Raw genomic sequence first — 17377 nt, forward strand, 5'->3', positions numbered from 1 at the left:
TCTCGGACATTTCTTTTATTTGAGAGCTGTATTAAAAATGAGTGAAAGTTTGCTGCTAGACGGGTGCTACACGCCAGATATAATGGAAGAGGAATGCACACACACAGTTCAGAAGAACATTGACCATTGAAGTAGAAGTAGAAAAAAGATAAAGATGCAACTGTTCGGCGAAGAGACAGAGGTTGAAAGGAACCAGAAATAAGAGGAGCGTTAATGAAACGCAAAGCCTTTGACTTCACTCTGTTGAGAAGAGCTGTATGTGGGGAGTCCCCCGACACACGAGAGCTGTTCTCTCCACAGGGGCTAATAAAACCCTTGTCAAGGGGGTAGAGAAATCACGGAGTCGGCTTAGCATACCTAATCTTATGAAAGCATATTTTGCAAGAGAGGATATAATATAATCTTTCCATGATACATCCTGACAGAATGAAATGTCGAGCATTTTCAGAGATGATGCAGACTGAAGTCTATCTATCAATCTATTGCCAGACGCCTTAATTCCGTAAGAGGTGGCCACAAACAAATCGCCTCCACGTCCCTCTGTCCCCCTCCATTTCACTGCCCTGCTCGCAGCTCACAACCCCCTCTCTCATATACCTCTCCACTTCAACCCTCCATCTCATCCTTGGCCTCCCCCTCCCTCCCCCCCCTCCACCTCACTCTCATACACTCCTCGTCAGTCTCTCACTCTCCATCCTCTCCAGATGGCCAAACCACCTTAATGTGTTTCTCCTAACGTTTTCAATCACATCCACATCCACACCACAACACTCCTTCACTTCCTCATTTGTCAGTCTGTCTCTCCATGTGACTCCACATGCTCCTCTCAAATAACTCATTTCCACTGCTTTCATTCTTGACTTCTGTCCCTCCAACAAGGTCCAAGCTTCACTTCCATATGTTAGAGTTGGTATCACAATACTGTCATGCAGTAGCTTTTTCACTTCCATGCTCACTTCCCTGTTTCTTATCACAGCTTTCAAGGAACCAGCAACCTTTCTTCCCTGCTGTACCCTTTCAAGCATTTCATCCTCTAAACTTGTATCCTTACTCATCACACTACCCAAGTACTTAAACGCACTCACATTCTCCATTTCCTCCCCATCTAATCTCACTGTACATTCACTGACTTCATTTCTCTCGAAGACCATCACTTTACTCTTCCCTACATTCACCTTTAGATTCCGTTTCCTACACACTCTCCCAGACTCATCCACCAAGCCTTGCAGCGCCCATTCGTCTCCACTTAACAACACAGTATCATCTGCAAACAACAGTATAGGGAGTTTCCAAACACTACTCTCTCTCACCAGGGCCGCTCCAACATCCACTGCCCTACCTTATATCTATTTTATAACCCCATCCATGTTAAGATTGAACAACCATGGAGACATGACATATCCTTGTTTCAATACAACCTCCAAATAGAAAAATTCACTCAGTTCGCTATACACACGCACCGCAGCCTTAGCACCCTCATACATACACTTCACGGCCTTCAACAACTTCCCATCTACTCCATATATTCTTAATACTTTCCACAATCCTTGTCTATCCACCCCGTCATATGCTTTCTCCAAATCCATGAAGGCTCCATACAACTTCTCTCCCTTCTCTAGGAACTTTTCCACCAAAGATCTAAGAATGAATATCTGATCTACACAACCTCATCCCTTCCTAAAACCTCCCTGTTCGTCTCCAACTAATTCCTCTGTTATTTCCCTAACTCTGTCAGTAAGTATCCAACCGTATACTTTTCCTATTACACTAAGAAGGCAAATGCCCCTATAATTACCATACACTTTTTTCCCCTTTTCCTTTGTACAAGGGAATAATTATACCTGACATCCAATCCTCCGGGACTCTACCTTCCTCCCAGGCCATTCTGCACATCATCCACATCCATTCCACTACCATCTCTTCCCCATGCTTCAGATTTTACCACACACTCCATCAATTCCTGGGGCTTTGCACATTTTAACCTTCTTCATTGCTCCCACAACTTCCATCCTACTGATTTCTTCCTCTCTTCTCACCTCCCTCCTTTTCCCAGCCATTTCCCAGCCACTTATACTTGCATTACTTTCATTCTCTATGTTCAACAATTCCTTAAAGTGTTCCCTCCATCTACTCACTTTTTCTTCCTTCTCCACGAGTAATCTACCATTTTTATCTTTCACTCCCCAACTAACTTCTTTGGCCTCCTGTCTAACTCTCTTTACCTCTTTCCAGAACATTTTCTTACATTCCCTCCACTTTACACTCAAATTCCTTCCAAATTCGTCATCCATTCCCTTCTTACTCTCTCCTACTAATCTTTTCACCTCTCTCTTCCTCTCTACATATAACTTGCTCTTCTGTCTCTCATCTTCTTCCACGCCTCTGTTTCTCATCCACTACTATATGCTTTCTTCTTTTGTGAATATGTCAGATATTAACAGACAATCCTGGGGAGAATGGGAAGAGGGAGAAATGGAGGAGCTGAGGTAGGAGGGGGAGAGAGGATGAGAACTGAACAGGGGAAACTAGCGACAATGGGAATCAGGGTAAAATATGGGTATAGAATGAGAGAGTTGGCATGGAGGACGGCAGGAGTGGAACATAACAGATGGATATATATACATGTTACCGGTATTGTGTGAAAGCAAGGTGTTGTATAGAATGTCCAGGTAGTCTATGGAATATCTAGTCTTTTTTTTTTTTCAAGGTATGAAATATGCTTGTATCACTCTGACCTTATCTACTTTACCTAGGGATATTAATAGAATGCCTAGGTATTCTATAAAATGTCTAGCATTTTTCTGGCAAAGTATAATATAACAGACAACAGGGGGTTAGGCTGGGATAATTTACGTTAAATTAGGTTAGGCTAGGTTAGGTCAGGTTAGGTTAGGGTAGGTCTGGCTAGGTTAAATTAGAATAGCGCTAAGTTATGTTAAACGTTTATCTAAATTAACCTAACCTAACCTTACTAACGTAGCCTAACCTAACCTAAACCTAACCTAAATTATCCCAGCCTAACCTAACAGGAGCCTAAATTGACCTAACGCAACTGAAAAGACTGATTTCACAGTTTGCCTGTTTGCTGCAGTTTGGTTCTTTCACTTGTTGCCTGAAACACACTCGGTGATTTACAGAATACCTAAGAAATGTGTACAGATGATTTTATTTTATACCTTGTCTTGAAGTTTTAGGCATTCTATAGAATACCTAGGCATTCTATACAATGACGGGTTTCCCACTTTGCCGGTGAAACACACACACACACACACACACACAAAGACACTCCATCATTATAATCACGTTTACAAGCACTTCTCACCCTATATACAATCTCGGCCAAACAGCCTAAGCCACTTGGTAGAGATACATTGGCTGTATCGTCCCACTTCGGTCGAGATGGGCCGGTCCTGCAGTGGACACTCAACGGCTGATCAGCCGTTAATCACACACACACACACACACACACACAACATATATATATATATATATATATATATATATATATATATATATATATATATATATATATATATATATATATATATATATATATATATATATATATATATATATATATAAATAAATGAACAAATACAAAAATCCATACACCAAATTACAAGCGTCCTCCATTCATACAACGCAGGTAAAAATCTGTGACAACTGGACCTGAACTGCAGTTGGCTGAAGTTTGGAGGAAAACTATTCTTAGGAAGCGAGTTTCAAGGAGATGCAGTTCGGGGAATAAAAGAATTCTGATAGGCAGAAGTTCTGCAATATGTCACTTTGGCAACAAAATGAGCGATACCAGATGCCCGTGTAGCACGAGGGAAGGCGTGGGCAGGTGGCACAATGGAGGCAACTTCATCTGAGCATTTATCATAAATGTATCTTACTTTGTAAGGGAGACAGTGCATTTGTACTTGTTGGATTATTAATAGTTCTTACAGCTTTGTTCTGACTTTTGTCCATTTGTTTTAGTGCAGCTTCTCCGCTTCCACTCCACAGGGGCGAGCTACATTTCAGCTGAGTGCACATTACTTGTAAATTATAGATAACTACTCGTCACTGAAGAAGTTACGGATTTCGTACAATAATCCAAGTTCCTTTGAAGCAGTTTTAGCAAGTGATCTAATATGAAAGGTCCAGCTGCGGGTATTAAGCGAAATGCTGGGAACTTCAATATTTTTAGAGACAGGAATGTTAGTAGCATTGAAGGTAATAAAGAAATCAGGCAAGAGCTGTCTATTAGTAAACTATATATTTGGTTTCCCTTGCATTAAATAAGACAATGTTATTTTGTTCCCATTCAGTGATATTAGATATGTCTTGATTTAGGGAGATGGCTGTACTGAGTTGCGAGTTAGAGATTATAAACTTTGTGAATGGGTGTTCAAGTGTGAAGGAAGAATGAAGTGGTGAATCATCTGCATGTGAGTGAATGGGACTATGGGTGACAGATAAGCGATCATTAATATGATTTAAGTATAGAGCTGGAACCAGGACTGACCCTTGTGGCACGCCGGCATTAACTGAGTAGGTAATTGGAATATACATCATCTACTTTTACTCTTTCCTTTCTGTTCCTGAGTTATGGGGAAATCAGTGGAATAAAAGATGACAGACCATGGCAAGGGAGTTTGGGTGGCAGGGAATGGCGCCACACTCTGCCAGATGCCTTAGAAATATCAAGGGCTACTGCATGGGCTTCTCCTTGTTGGTTAGCTGATTGATGGATGGTATGAGTCAGGAGACTGAGTATATCAACAGTGGATCTTTCGTGGCGGAAATCATACTGTCTGTCACCAATTAAGTTGTTGGATGAGAGAGAGAGAGAGAGAGAGAGAGAGAGAGAGAGAGAGAGAGAGAGAGAGAGAGAGAGAGAGAGAGAGAGAGAGAGAGAGAGAGAGAGAGAGAGAGAACTATGATGAGATTGGAAATGAAGTGAGAAAACAAAGGAAGGATGAAAGAGGAAGAGAAGTGCTATCGGGAGAGCGAGAGAAGGGGAGGGGAATCCATTAAGAATTTTTGTTTCAACATTATCATAATAAAATTTAGCCACTTCTGTTTTATAAATGTCTCCCCCACTTCCCTTTATCTCCCCCTCTCCCTCCCTTTCTTCTCCCTTCCCTCTCTCCTATCCCTGCTTCTATTTACCATTCCTCCTAAACTCTTCCTCTTCAGTTTTTCTCCTTCATTGCCTCAACTCTTCAAGTCTCTCAACTTCCCTCACACCCTCCACACCGTTCCTTCTTTCCTCCCGTCTTTCACCCTCTCCTCCATCCCCTCTAACCTCCTCCATCCCCTCTAACCTCCACCATTCCCTCTCAGATGCTCACCTTTCTTTCCCTCTCCTTTCCTTTTGTTGTTCATCTGTCCCTCACAACCCTCATTCGCATTCTCCCCCTCCTCCTCCCTTCACTTTCAACTCTGCCTCACCAACATCCTCAGTCCCTCTTTCACTCCTTCGCCATCCATCCCTCTCACCTGTCAGTCCCTCTCCCTTCCCCTCATCCACCACTCCATTCCGTCTCAACTTCCACTTTCTTACCACTCAACTTACTCTTCTTTCCTCATACATGCCCTCCTGTTTGCGTCTTTACCTCCTCTTCCTCATCTCTCAACCCCCTCTTCTTCTCCTCTCAACCCCCTCTACTTACCCTTCCAATCCCCATCTTACTTCCTCCTCCAACCCCTCTTCTTTCTCCCTTCATCTTCTCTTCCTTCCTCCTCCAACCCCTCTTCTTTCTCCTTTCATCTTCTCTTCCTTCCTCCTCAAATCCCTCTTCTTTCTCCCTTCATCTTCTCTCCCTTCCTGCTCATCCCCTCCATCCTCTCTCATCCAATGCCACAGTCTCTTCACTTTCACTCCATATCCACCCTCTCACTCCCTCACCCCAACACAGCTTCCCTCTCAGCAAATTTCGTCTCCTATCTCTACCGCATATCTTAATTTTGCCTCTCTCTCTCTCTCTCTCTCTCTCTCTCTCTCTCTCTGATTTACCTTTAGCCAGCCACATGCACAGTCATAATATTTCTTCCATATTACATATAGTAATTCCTTTTCTGACTCTCCCACCATTTGTCTCTCCATCCATGTGTGTGTGTGTGTGTGTGTGTGTGTGTGTGTGTGTGTGTGTGTGTGTGAAATCAGCCTCAGTTTCTTTTCCATTTTTCCATTCTCATCCATTCTCGCTTTTTTCTTTGTTCAAATCTGGATCACCTTCAATACTGCTCAGTCCTTCCTCCGTCTTAAAATCATCTAAAAAAGAACTACTGTAGTGCCGTTATTTCTACCCACGTTCCCTCTATACACTGTGTTTTCCATCATCGTCCTCGCACCCTTTTCGCCTCCCTGTTCCCTCGTTCGTATTCATCTTTGTTCCCAGGCGTTTGTACCTCCTTCATTAAAATCTTACTGCTCTCTGCCACATAAATCTTTCCTGGTCTGTATTTGCGTCCTTTATTTTTACTCTCTTCCCCTGGTTTCTCTCTTTCCTTCTTATACTGTACTCACTTCCTTCATACTACTTCCCTCTCTTCTTCCTTACCCTTCCCCCTCTTCCTCCACCTCACTCTCCGTCCACTCAGTGCCCTCTCTCTCTTTCTCTTTCTCTCTCTCTCTCTCTCTCTCTCTCTCTCTCTCTCTCTCTCTCTCTCACACACACACACACACACACACACACACACACACACACAGCCAGATCCCCTAGCTAGCTCAGAGTCTATATCTTATTTGTTGGTTCGCCTGGTTCATCCGATTACCCGGCTTTTTGTAACGAGGGGATGAGAGAGAGAGAGAGAGAGAGAGAGAGAGAGAGAGAGAGAGAGAGAGAGAGAATGTACACGGAAGAAAAAGAAGAGAGAGGAGGAATTAAGCAAGGAGGAGGAGGAAAAAGGAAGAAAGAGAAGGACGAGTTGAAGAGACAGGGAGGAAGACGGAAGGAACAGATAAAGGAAGGAGAAGGAGAGGATAAAGAAAGAAGAAAACAATGAAATAAGGAAAGAATAAAGAAGAGATTAATAAGAGGACTAAGGTATGGATAGAATGACATGATGAGGTAAGAAATTGGATGATAATGAGGGAGGGATGGAGGGAGGGAGGGATGGAGGGAGGGAGGGATGGAGGGAGGGAGGGGGAGGATGAGGTTGGAGGGAAGGGGGGAGAGGTGCATCAAGGAGTATAAGTTATAACATTTCCATTATAAAATTTGGCTGTTTCCATTTTCTGTGGATGTTGTAATTCTATCCGACTCTCTCTCCTCCCTCCCTCTCCTCCCCTCTCCGTCTTTTCTTACCTCTAACTATTTGCCTTTCCTCCTGGCGCTGACGAGGAGCTTATACGTGGAGGTGCTGTGCTGTCTGGGTGGAATAGCTGCAGTGTCCACCCCGGAGCCAAACCTCATCATTTTCCTCTGCACCTCGCCGTGAGAATATGGTCCAACCCAGGTGTGGCGCTGTCTACCACAAGGGGCGCCGGATCCCTACACGGTATATGTACGGCACTGCACCTGTGGACGACCCCACAGAAACAATTGGTTACGTTTGGTTAGTTGGTCACACATACATGGTTTTATTCGTATTAACAACACAACAACAACACTTCCTCCTACACTCCTTCTTTGCAGTTTTTCTTCTTCATTCTTCAATTTCCCAAGTTTCTCCACTTCCCTCTTAGCCCTCTTTACTCTTCTTTACCTTCCTCCTTTCTTTTACCCTCACATCGATCCTCTTTCAGCCCCTCCATTCCCTCTTAAATCCAGCTCCCTCCTTCCCCTCTCACCCCATCCCTTCTCACTCAATCCACCCCCTTCAGCCCTCTTTCACTTTCTCCATCTCCCCCTTTCCCTTTCAGCTCTCTCTCACCCACAGTCCCTTGAATCACTCCTTCACTCCCCTCTCCTCCATCCCCTTCTTCCTCAACTCTTCTTCCTCCCTCTTCAGCCCTTTCTCATACCCTCCCTTTCATTCTCTTCCTTTTCATCCCCTTTCCTTTTCCCTTCTCTCTTCTCTCCTACCCTGTGTCACCATTACCACAATCCTTTAATACCCCCCCCTCCTCCCCCTAACCCATTTTTTATCCCTCTTCCCCTCAACTTAATTTTTCCTCACAGCAATTTTTCTCTCCCGTCTCTACTGCATATCCTAATCTCCGGCCACTCTCTGTCTGGCTGTCTCATACATACATACAGGTATATATATATATATATATATATATATATATATATATATATATATATATGCAACTTTGCAGCTGCTCTGTAAGTCTCATTGCATTTCACCACCCCATCTACGTGTCAAATGCATTTATCCCTTTACTCTCAAAGTCCATTTTCTAATGTTTCATTGTTTTTCCTGAGTATTTTTCTTCGCTTCGCCAGGCCTTCGTCTGAGAGTAACAAGAATATATTACACAAATAGATTATCATAATGATTGGATTATTATTTACTTCCCTCCTTATTTCAACATTCCTTGCCCCTCTACAGTTCTCGCCACTCTTTATGTGTGTGTGTGTGTGTGTGTGTGTGTGTGTGTGTGTGCTTATTCTCATCATCATCATCATCATTGTAGTAGTAGTAGTAGTAGTAGCAGTAGTAGCTGCAACCCCAAGCTCAGCTGAATGAATCCGGTGGACTTCTTTAGTCTTCCATTTTCATTCCAGGAGATTGGGAGGTAACATACAGACGTTTCATTGCAAGGGAGTTGACCCCCCTGATTATGCCAGTGCCACCATGTGAAGGCGTCTCTCTCCATCATCATCATCATCATCATCATCATCATCATCATCGTCATCTTCATCATCATCATCTTCATCCCGACCTCATGCTGCACCCAAGAATGGGGTGATGTTGTTGTTGTTGATCTGCCTCAATTTGTCTGGCTGAGCAGACCTGTCAACCACAGGCAAGCTAGTGACCCTGTTGGGCCGTCCAATGCGGTGAACCGATGTTTTCTCTCTGCTGGCAACGCCTCGCGACAAGGAGGAGCGGCGAAGTGTGTAGTCTTGGTTCCTGGATGTCTGCAATCGCGTTTCTTCGACCACTTAGCTGGGCTACCAATGCTGCCTCCACTTTACACCGTTATCTGATTATGTGGTTACCATCCAGCTTTGTAATTAGTTTCTCGGGTTACAAGAAACCATTAGGCTTCTCACTCAGAGCAAAACCACCTGAAGTGGAAAGAAAGGTAGTAAAAGAAACAAGAAGGAAAAGGAGAAGCAGGAAGACGGGATAACAGACACAGAAAAAGATTGATAAAGGTGAGGAAGAAGTACGCAGTACTGCACTGAGTGAATGGAGGTTGTCACCACCAACCACCATGAGGTGAGGTAGGGCTAGAGATCTAAGAAGAGGCCTGACAGAAGGATCACTAATCACTATTTTTTCCACTTATACTCGTATGGGCAAACACATTCATTCATCATTTAAGCTCCCGGACTCCTGACTCCATTACACAGGCGTAACCATCCATACTTGTGCACATCACATTACTTATCAGTCTACAGCAACTCTGACAACTCACATCACTGGGTAAAAGCAGGGGCACAGGACCTTAATATACCCCCCCCCCCTCCCTATACAAAACTCGTCCAGTCAGCTCTGTCCCTATCAGTTCCCAAGCCTCATCACTCCCCATACCTCTCATTCTCTCTCACGCATTTACCACATCAGTCCACTTCTAGGCTTACCACGCCTCCCCTTACCTTCAAACTCAATTATATCCTTTTCATCATCCCATTTACACACTCTCTTTAACTCCACAATTTCTTACTGTTCGTCTCTCTTACTTTTCGCCCTTCACGATTCAGTCTTCATAGCCCTGTCCATCCTCCACACGCCATACATGTTCCTCAATATACCAATACTCGCTGCTCATACACCCGTCTTTTTATCTCACTAGAGCACCAAAGTCTTTCGCCCATACGTTAAAGTGGGCACTGACGGCCGTAGTCTTGAAACTGAGGGCAGGGGTTACCCTTCCCGCACCCCACTCGAGGTGGAAGCTCACACCTTCAACGTAAGTGGTAATCTTGAAAGCGGGAGAGCGCACCCCTTCGTGTGGGTAGGCGCGGCAAAGAGTTGCTAACACTGATTAATTTTAAAATTCAAAATCTTAAAATAAAAACAATACATATGACAGTTTCTAAGATTCACACACAAAATAATCTATTAATGATTGCAAGTCTTACCTCTTCACTTATTAATGACTGGCATTTGTTCTTAAATACTCTGTACAGGAGAATGAATGCAGGATTTGAAGATCCTGTGCCGCAGAAAAAATTCGGTGTCAGACAGCGTCAAAGGAGTTCATGCGGTCAGTAATAACCTTACGAATACGCCTTGGCTGGTCATACCGATTTTGATTATATTTCCGCCCCAAATGCTTGTTTTTGCCATTCTTCTCACCCAGAACCCCGAAATCCCACCCCCCAAGACACGGGGTGGGATGGGGGGGTTAATTTGAAAACCAATCATGAACACCGAAAATAAAAGCCAAATTCGTTCAGATCACACCAAAATACACCAGAAAAATATATTGCCAAGCCAAAACAAAATAGTGCGGACTTGTAAAAGCTCACCGAATGCAAACATGAGATTCGAAATTCAAACCAACTGGCTGTGCACTAGTCGTCTGTGGGTAGTACTCGGCCATTCTTTACTGTAGGAATAATTTCACGTACTAATCAAACTAATTATAAAAGTATCCTGCACCACATCTGATAAACAGCTTGGTAGAAATATTGAAAAATAAAATGGAAGTGGATAGTGTATCTCAGCTTTGTTTTCGTCTCGTCGTAAATTAACCATCCCCGGAGAAGTGGTGAAGTCTTTTAAAACGATAAAAATATTATACGCTTATTTTTTCTTTACACGATGTTTTTATCATTAAATTAAAATTCCCATCACACACACCATAGGGTCCTTCAAATTCTACATCGTTTTCTTTGCAGAAGGCTGCTACAATATGACGATGGGGCATGCGAAGGGGTGCTACGAGACTCCCTGCGGATTCCAGTACTATACTGTGGTAATCCTCTCCCGTGCACCAGTGAACGCTCTCCCTTTCGTGCTTTAAGACTACCAAAAGATGTGGTAGGGTAAGGTGAACGCTTTCCCCCAGTTTAAGACTACGGCCGTAAATCTCCTTCATGCCATCCTCTAGCAACCACCACACTCAAGCCTCCTTTTCAGTATCAAAGTCTTTATCGCACCGTCCACTTTCCTTCCCTGTGCTAGTCTGCTTTCCACACTCTTTACATACAGTATTTACCTTATCATTCCACTTAAGTACCCAGTATAAACTCCCACACCAATGTCTCTCCATTCACAGCATCATCGCTCTGATAGCCACCACTTATCTCAACATCCATCAATGTATTCTTAACTCTGGCCTTTCAGTCACGACGCTCACAGTCATCCTAAAACTCTGTACCAAAATGTAGAGATCTTGTTTACTATTGGCAAGTAACACGGCGTCATCTTCACTCATTAGATTCCAGACACTCCACCATTTAGTCTGTCAAAGCACATTCTTCTCTTTTCCCCATCTTTCTGTTTGTCTCCATTCTTGCGTGTGTGTGTGTGTGTGTGTGTGTGTGTGTGTGTGTGTGTGCTTAAGTTACTCCAGTTTATTTTTCCTTTTCTGCACCTCTCCGTTTTCTTCCATTTTCTGCAACTATGGGTAAGCTTCGCCAATGTTCAGTCGTCTTTGTGTTGAAATCAGCCAAATTCCTCATAGCGTAATTTTCCACTCACTTCCCCTCTCGTCGCTTAGTCTTTCTCACAACATTCCTTACCTCTGTTCCCACTCCCTCTCCCTCTTCTCTTTCTTGTCTCCCAATTTCCAGGTTGTCTTTGTCTTTATTTTGTTATTCTCTTCGTCCTTCTTGTCGTGGATCTTATATATTTCCAACTTTTTATTTGTCCACTTCATGCTTTTCACTCTGCTTGAATGATCTTTTTTCGCTTTCCTACTCACTACCTCCATATCACCCTCTCTCTTCTTTTTCCTTTCTTTCACCTCTTTTTTAACCTCTCTCTCTCTCTCTCTCTCTCTCTCTCTCTCTCTCTCTCTCTCTCTCTCTCTCTCAGCCAGATGGCCACGTCAGCTCCGAGTTTAATTCCTATTTGTCGGTTCTCCTGATTCATCCGATTACCTCGCTTTTTGTGCCGAGTGGTGTGTGTGACAGATAGATAGATAGATAGAGAGAGAGGGAGAGAGAGAGAGAGAGAGTTTCTTTTCTCTTTGTTTGTCCTTCCTGGAACACAAATCATTGGAGACACATGCCACTGGACACACGTTCAAGGACAACATGCAGGTCAAGAGGCGGTGCAGCCACAGACTCAACACAATCAGGGTACTTACAGGGGCAGACTGTGGGCAACAAAAAGCAACACTGCCTCTACTCTACAAACAATAGATGAGATCAAAGATATATCTCCCTGAAAAGGGTCCCCCATCCTAACAACCACTACAGCACCTTGCAGATCACACAGAACACCGCCCTATATGCATCATCATCACTGGTTGCACCAAAATCACTCCCCCAGCTAATGTCCAATTGTAAACAAAAGTCCTCCCTGTTAAAGAGTATCCTGATATGAGGGGCACAGCTCTGTGCGGCAGCCTGTGCTAACACAGCATTCATGTTATAACATGACAAAGGCACACAGCACAACTAGGCACATAAAACATTTACCAAACGAACACTACCAGACCTTCTTCAACAACATTCCACCTCCAAACATTTCAACACTAGCAATTGAGAATCTCCTACATACTTAATTCATGCGCGTGCAGGACTCTACAACATTTCAGTGAAAACACTGTATTATAAGCTCCTCCTCCTCCCAACATTCAGCCATCAGGGGATTCCTACAGAGCTGACCGAATACATCAACTTGGCTTTAATCAGGACATCACTCAGCCCTCGTCAGTTACCAGCTGAGATTAAGGTTGGGTGGTATCGCAGATGACACCTGCCCTGCTTGTAGAATGAGCCCACACAACAAAACACACATAGCGGAGCACTGCACAGCACATTTCAAACTAAGACGCAGACAGCATTAACGATGCAAGGGACATATGGGACGACCCTACTGGGGCAGTTGCTTGCCTGCAGTCGACGGTTCTGCTCGGACAGACAGACCAGGATTAAACAACTAAAACACGAAGTCCCTGGCTTTACCAGCAGTTTTAATCGCTGTCATGCTGCTGCCCTGACATGAATGATGCTGTGTTAGAGTGGATGTACACTGCAGACGTTTGAGTATGAACCACACTGAATTGCCAGTTGCAGGGTGTGATCTACCCGTCACAACTGTCGTCGTCGAATGATACACTGCACCATCATGGGAGCAACCAACACTGGGCCAGAGATGCCTGCAACCACCTTCTGTGTCTGAGAAATACCGAGCGAAGCGTTTCGTCGCTGGGAACCAACTGCATCAGAGCAATGCAGCGACACCAACATCCTGCACGGGGCTGGACACTCTCCACAATCACACCAGCACATGGGTGAGTGAGTAATAAAGGTTTGGCACAAAGGTCAGGCACTAGGACTGATGTGGTCATTCAGCGCCTAATAACTAAAAACAAAAACTGAAATGAAAAGACAACACCATAAAATCTATAAGTTAAATGTCACAAAGTATGTCACAGTCTGATAAAAATTTCACAACCTTAAAAATATCTGCAGAAATACCCAAAATGTCGGAGACACTGTGGGTATCAAAACCCACAGTGCCCCAGGGAATATGAAATTTTCTGCAGTGAACTAAAACATGTTCCACCGTCACAGGGACGTGGCAAGCCTCACAAAGGGAAGCGTCACCGCCACATAAAATGTGGCGGTGTGTTAACCGTGTATGACCTATACGAAGTCTGGTCAGAACAACATCCAAGCCCCTGCTCGGAGTGCTGTCCGACACCGGCCAAATCTGCACAGAAGGATGTATTGCTTTCAATTTATTGTTTGTAACAGTGGGGGATGACCACCTCTCCTGCCACTTCCTCCTGATAAAATCTGATATATGTGGCCTAAGATCGGCAAAAGGGACAGGAAAGTTGCCTAGAGTACCATGAACGGCTTCCTTAGCTGCAACATCTGCCTCCTCGCTGCCTGGCAAACCCATGTGAGCGGGAATCCAGCAAAATTGAAGTCTCTTGCGACGGGAAGCTAAACGATACAGCCACTCCTGAATTTGCTGCACCAAAGGGTGATTGCTGGAAAAATTCTGAATGGCTGTAAGGGCACTCAGTGAGTCAGAGTATAGGGTAAACTGGCTGTCCCTACTGTCAAAAGCTAATTTTAATGCATGGGCAATAGCGTGAAGCTCAAAGGTAAAAACTGAAGCCGCCTCGCCTGATGCAGTTTCCTCAAGGATGACTGCGCAGCCAACATCAGAATCCAATTTTGACCCATCTGTGTAAATTTTAGTGGTTAAGGCATGAATCTGGGAATGTTCAAGAAACAGGACTTTAACTTCAGCTGATAATCTCGAATGCTTAGAACAGGCCGGTTTGCAAACATGGGCCTCTGGAATAATCCAAGGAGGGATCAGAGAAAAAGAGATTTGCCGTACCTGGACGTTGTGGAAGGTGTCCTGTAAAAACCCATGCATACAGATATGAAGAGGCCTTGGAAAACTCTTATGTTCCTCATACTTCCGTGCCAGATGAAAGTCCTTCATCAGATGGTAAACAGGGTTAAACAGGGAAGTCTGAGTCTTAAACAACAGCCGCAAACTAAGGTTCACTCTGCGAAGATCAAAAGGTAGCTCACCCGCCATAATGTACAGACTCCCTGCAGGGGAAATGCGGAAGGCACCCGTGCAGATTCTCATTGCTGAGTTATGAAGCTTGAGGGCAGACTTGGCCACTGAGGAGTATATCTGACAACCATACTCCAATTTGGAACGACATAGGGCATCATATAGTCGAAGAAGTGCTGGTCTGTCAGCACCCCAAAACTTCCCACTAAGAACCTTAAGGATATCTAGAGATCGTGTGACAGTGGCCTTTAGCTGTAGAATATGGTCCTTCCAAGTGAGTCTACTGTCAAGAGTAAGCCCCAAGAAACGCACCTTATCTTCATAGGGCAAGATTTTCTCTCTCAGGAGTAGGTGAGGAACTGCTGCTGAATTCCTCCTCGAGAACTTGATAGCCATGGTTTTTTGGGGAGAGAAGCGAAAACCCCACTCCTCAGCCCACATTTGTGCTGCATTGATGGCATTTTGCAACCGCAGTCTTGCAGTATTACGGTCAGCTGCAGTACAGTATATGGCAAAGTCATCAACATAGAGTGAACTCTGGATCACAGCTTCATTCTCAACTCTTTCAGCTACTCCATTGATGGCCATGATGAAACACGTGACACTTAAAACGCTGCCTTGGGGTACCACCTCGGGTTGCAGAACTTTGGGGGAGACTGTGTGACCAATTCGGACTCGGATATAACACGTGCGAAGAAAACTCTGCAGGAACTGGAACATGGTCCCACTCAAACCTTTAGATCGTAAGCTGGACAATGCACCCATATGCCATGTTGTATCATATGCTTCTCCAAGTCAAAAAAGACCCCTAGAGTATGTTTGTTAGTAATGAATCCATTCTGAATATCTGTTGTCAGGCGCAAAAGAGGGTCCATGGTGGACCGATTTCTACGAAAACCGAACTGCACGGAGGAAATGTGGCCTCCAGTCTCCAGCCACCAGACTAACCTATGGTTAACCATCTTAAATAATTTGCACAAACAACTGGTAAGTGCTATAAGTCTGTAACTTGTTGGAAGTGTGGCATCTCTTCCTGGCTTAGGAATGGGAATAATGACTGACATCCTCCAGCTCTTGGGAAAGGTGGCAGAGAACCAAATTGCATTGTAAATATCTAGCAAAAGTTGCAGATACTCATGTGGAATGTGGCGAATCATGTAATGTATGCCATCTTCACCGGGAGCAGATGACCCTGTGGCTCGTAGGGGTTGAGTCAATTCTCGGAATATAAAAGGCCTATTATATACTTCCTGGTCCAACACAGCAGAGCCCATAGGGGGTGCCGATGGACGCCCCACTGAGCCGGAACTACTTGCATGGTCTGGCACTGCAGAGCCCAAAGGAGGTACTGACTGGCGCCCCGCTGAACCTGAAATATAAGCAAAATAGCATACAAGGATGTTAGACACCTTTTCCGGGTCTGAAACCACAGCTCTGTCCACCTTCAGACAAGGAGGTGGATGGGGAGCAAATTTACCAGATAGCTTCCTCACTTTAGCCCAAACTCTCCCTATGGGTATTTTAGATGTAACACTTTCTATATATTTGTGCCACAAATTACGTTTAGCCCATTTAAAATATTTACGTTTTTTTGCTAATGCTCTACGATATAATAAATAATTTTCCTGAGAAGCATTGTGCTTATAACGTCTATAACAAGACCGTGTAATGTGTCTCAAGTTAATACATGTTTTATCCCACCAAGGGACAACTGGACGACGAAAATTGCCAGAAGAACTGGGAATAGAAACCTGAGCACTCTCTAAGACCTGCGCAACGAAGTAATCATACGCTTGGATGTGAGTCTTAAAAGATGAGAAATCAACAGAACAATTGAAGGCAACAGAAAACTTTTCCCAGTCAGCTTTATCCACACACCACTTTGGAGGTGCTGATGGAGGCGATCCGTTAAGGGTGTCAGTTATGACTGGGAAATGGTCGCTACCATGCAAACATTGTGACACAGACCAATTGAGAGAGAGCAATAAATTGGAGGAACAAATACTTAGATCAATGGAAGAGTAGGAGTTAGAGTGCAATGTGTGGTGTGTAGGAGCACCATCGTTAAGTAATGATAGATTCTTTAGCAGGAGTAATGATTCAACCATAGCACCACGTTCATCAGTGGAGTTCCCACCCCACAGAATGTTGTGGGCATTAAAATCCCCAAGTAACAAAACAGGAGGTTGCAGCATCTCCACCAGCTCCAGGAGTTCATCCAGCTGTACCGTGTCATCGGGCGGGAGATACAGTGAACAAAGAGTGTACAGTTTGTCCATTAATACCTGCACAGCACAGGCCTGCAAGCAAGTTGGAAGATCCACTCGAGTATGATAAATACTTTTTTTGATGATAATGGCTGCCCCACCTTTTGCCCGAAGACCTGCGGGTGGTAGTGAGCTATAGTACACGTAGTCGAGTCCTGGGTTGAATGGATGATAACCCAACTTCGTTTCTTGCAGGCAAAGGACATCCCAGTCAAACGTGTTCTTCAAGATAGCAATTTCGTCGCAATTAGCGAGTAAACCCCTACAATTCCACTGAATAATCGTAGGCATGATATGCTGAAGAGGATGTGAGCTGTACCTACCGGGACTCAACA

General features: G+C 44.2%; 1 protein-coding gene across 1 annotated transcript; it reads right to left on the bottom strand.

Moving 5' to 3' along the window:
• Positions 1–12272: 12272 nt before the first annotated feature.
• On the bottom strand, positions 12273–17054 carry LOC145413646 (uncharacterized). The gene is made up of 4 exons (XM_080283304.1): positions 16835–17054; positions 15910–16144; positions 14082–15523; positions 12273–12376 (listed from the first exon to the last, which is right to left on the bottom strand). Exons 1-4 carry the CDS (start codon positions 17052–17054, stop codon positions 12273–12275), a joined length of 2001 nt encoding a protein of 666 aa, XP_080139430.1.
• Positions 17055–17377: the final 323 nt, after the last annotated feature.

This window comes from Coenobita brevimanus, chromosome 97 (assembly GCF_032717465.1).
Source record: "Coenobita brevimanus isolate Jiangsu-jjx chromosome 97, ASM3271746v2, whole genome shotgun sequence".
NCBI lineage: Eukaryota > Metazoa > Arthropoda > Malacostraca > Decapoda > Coenobitidae > Coenobita > Coenobita brevimanus.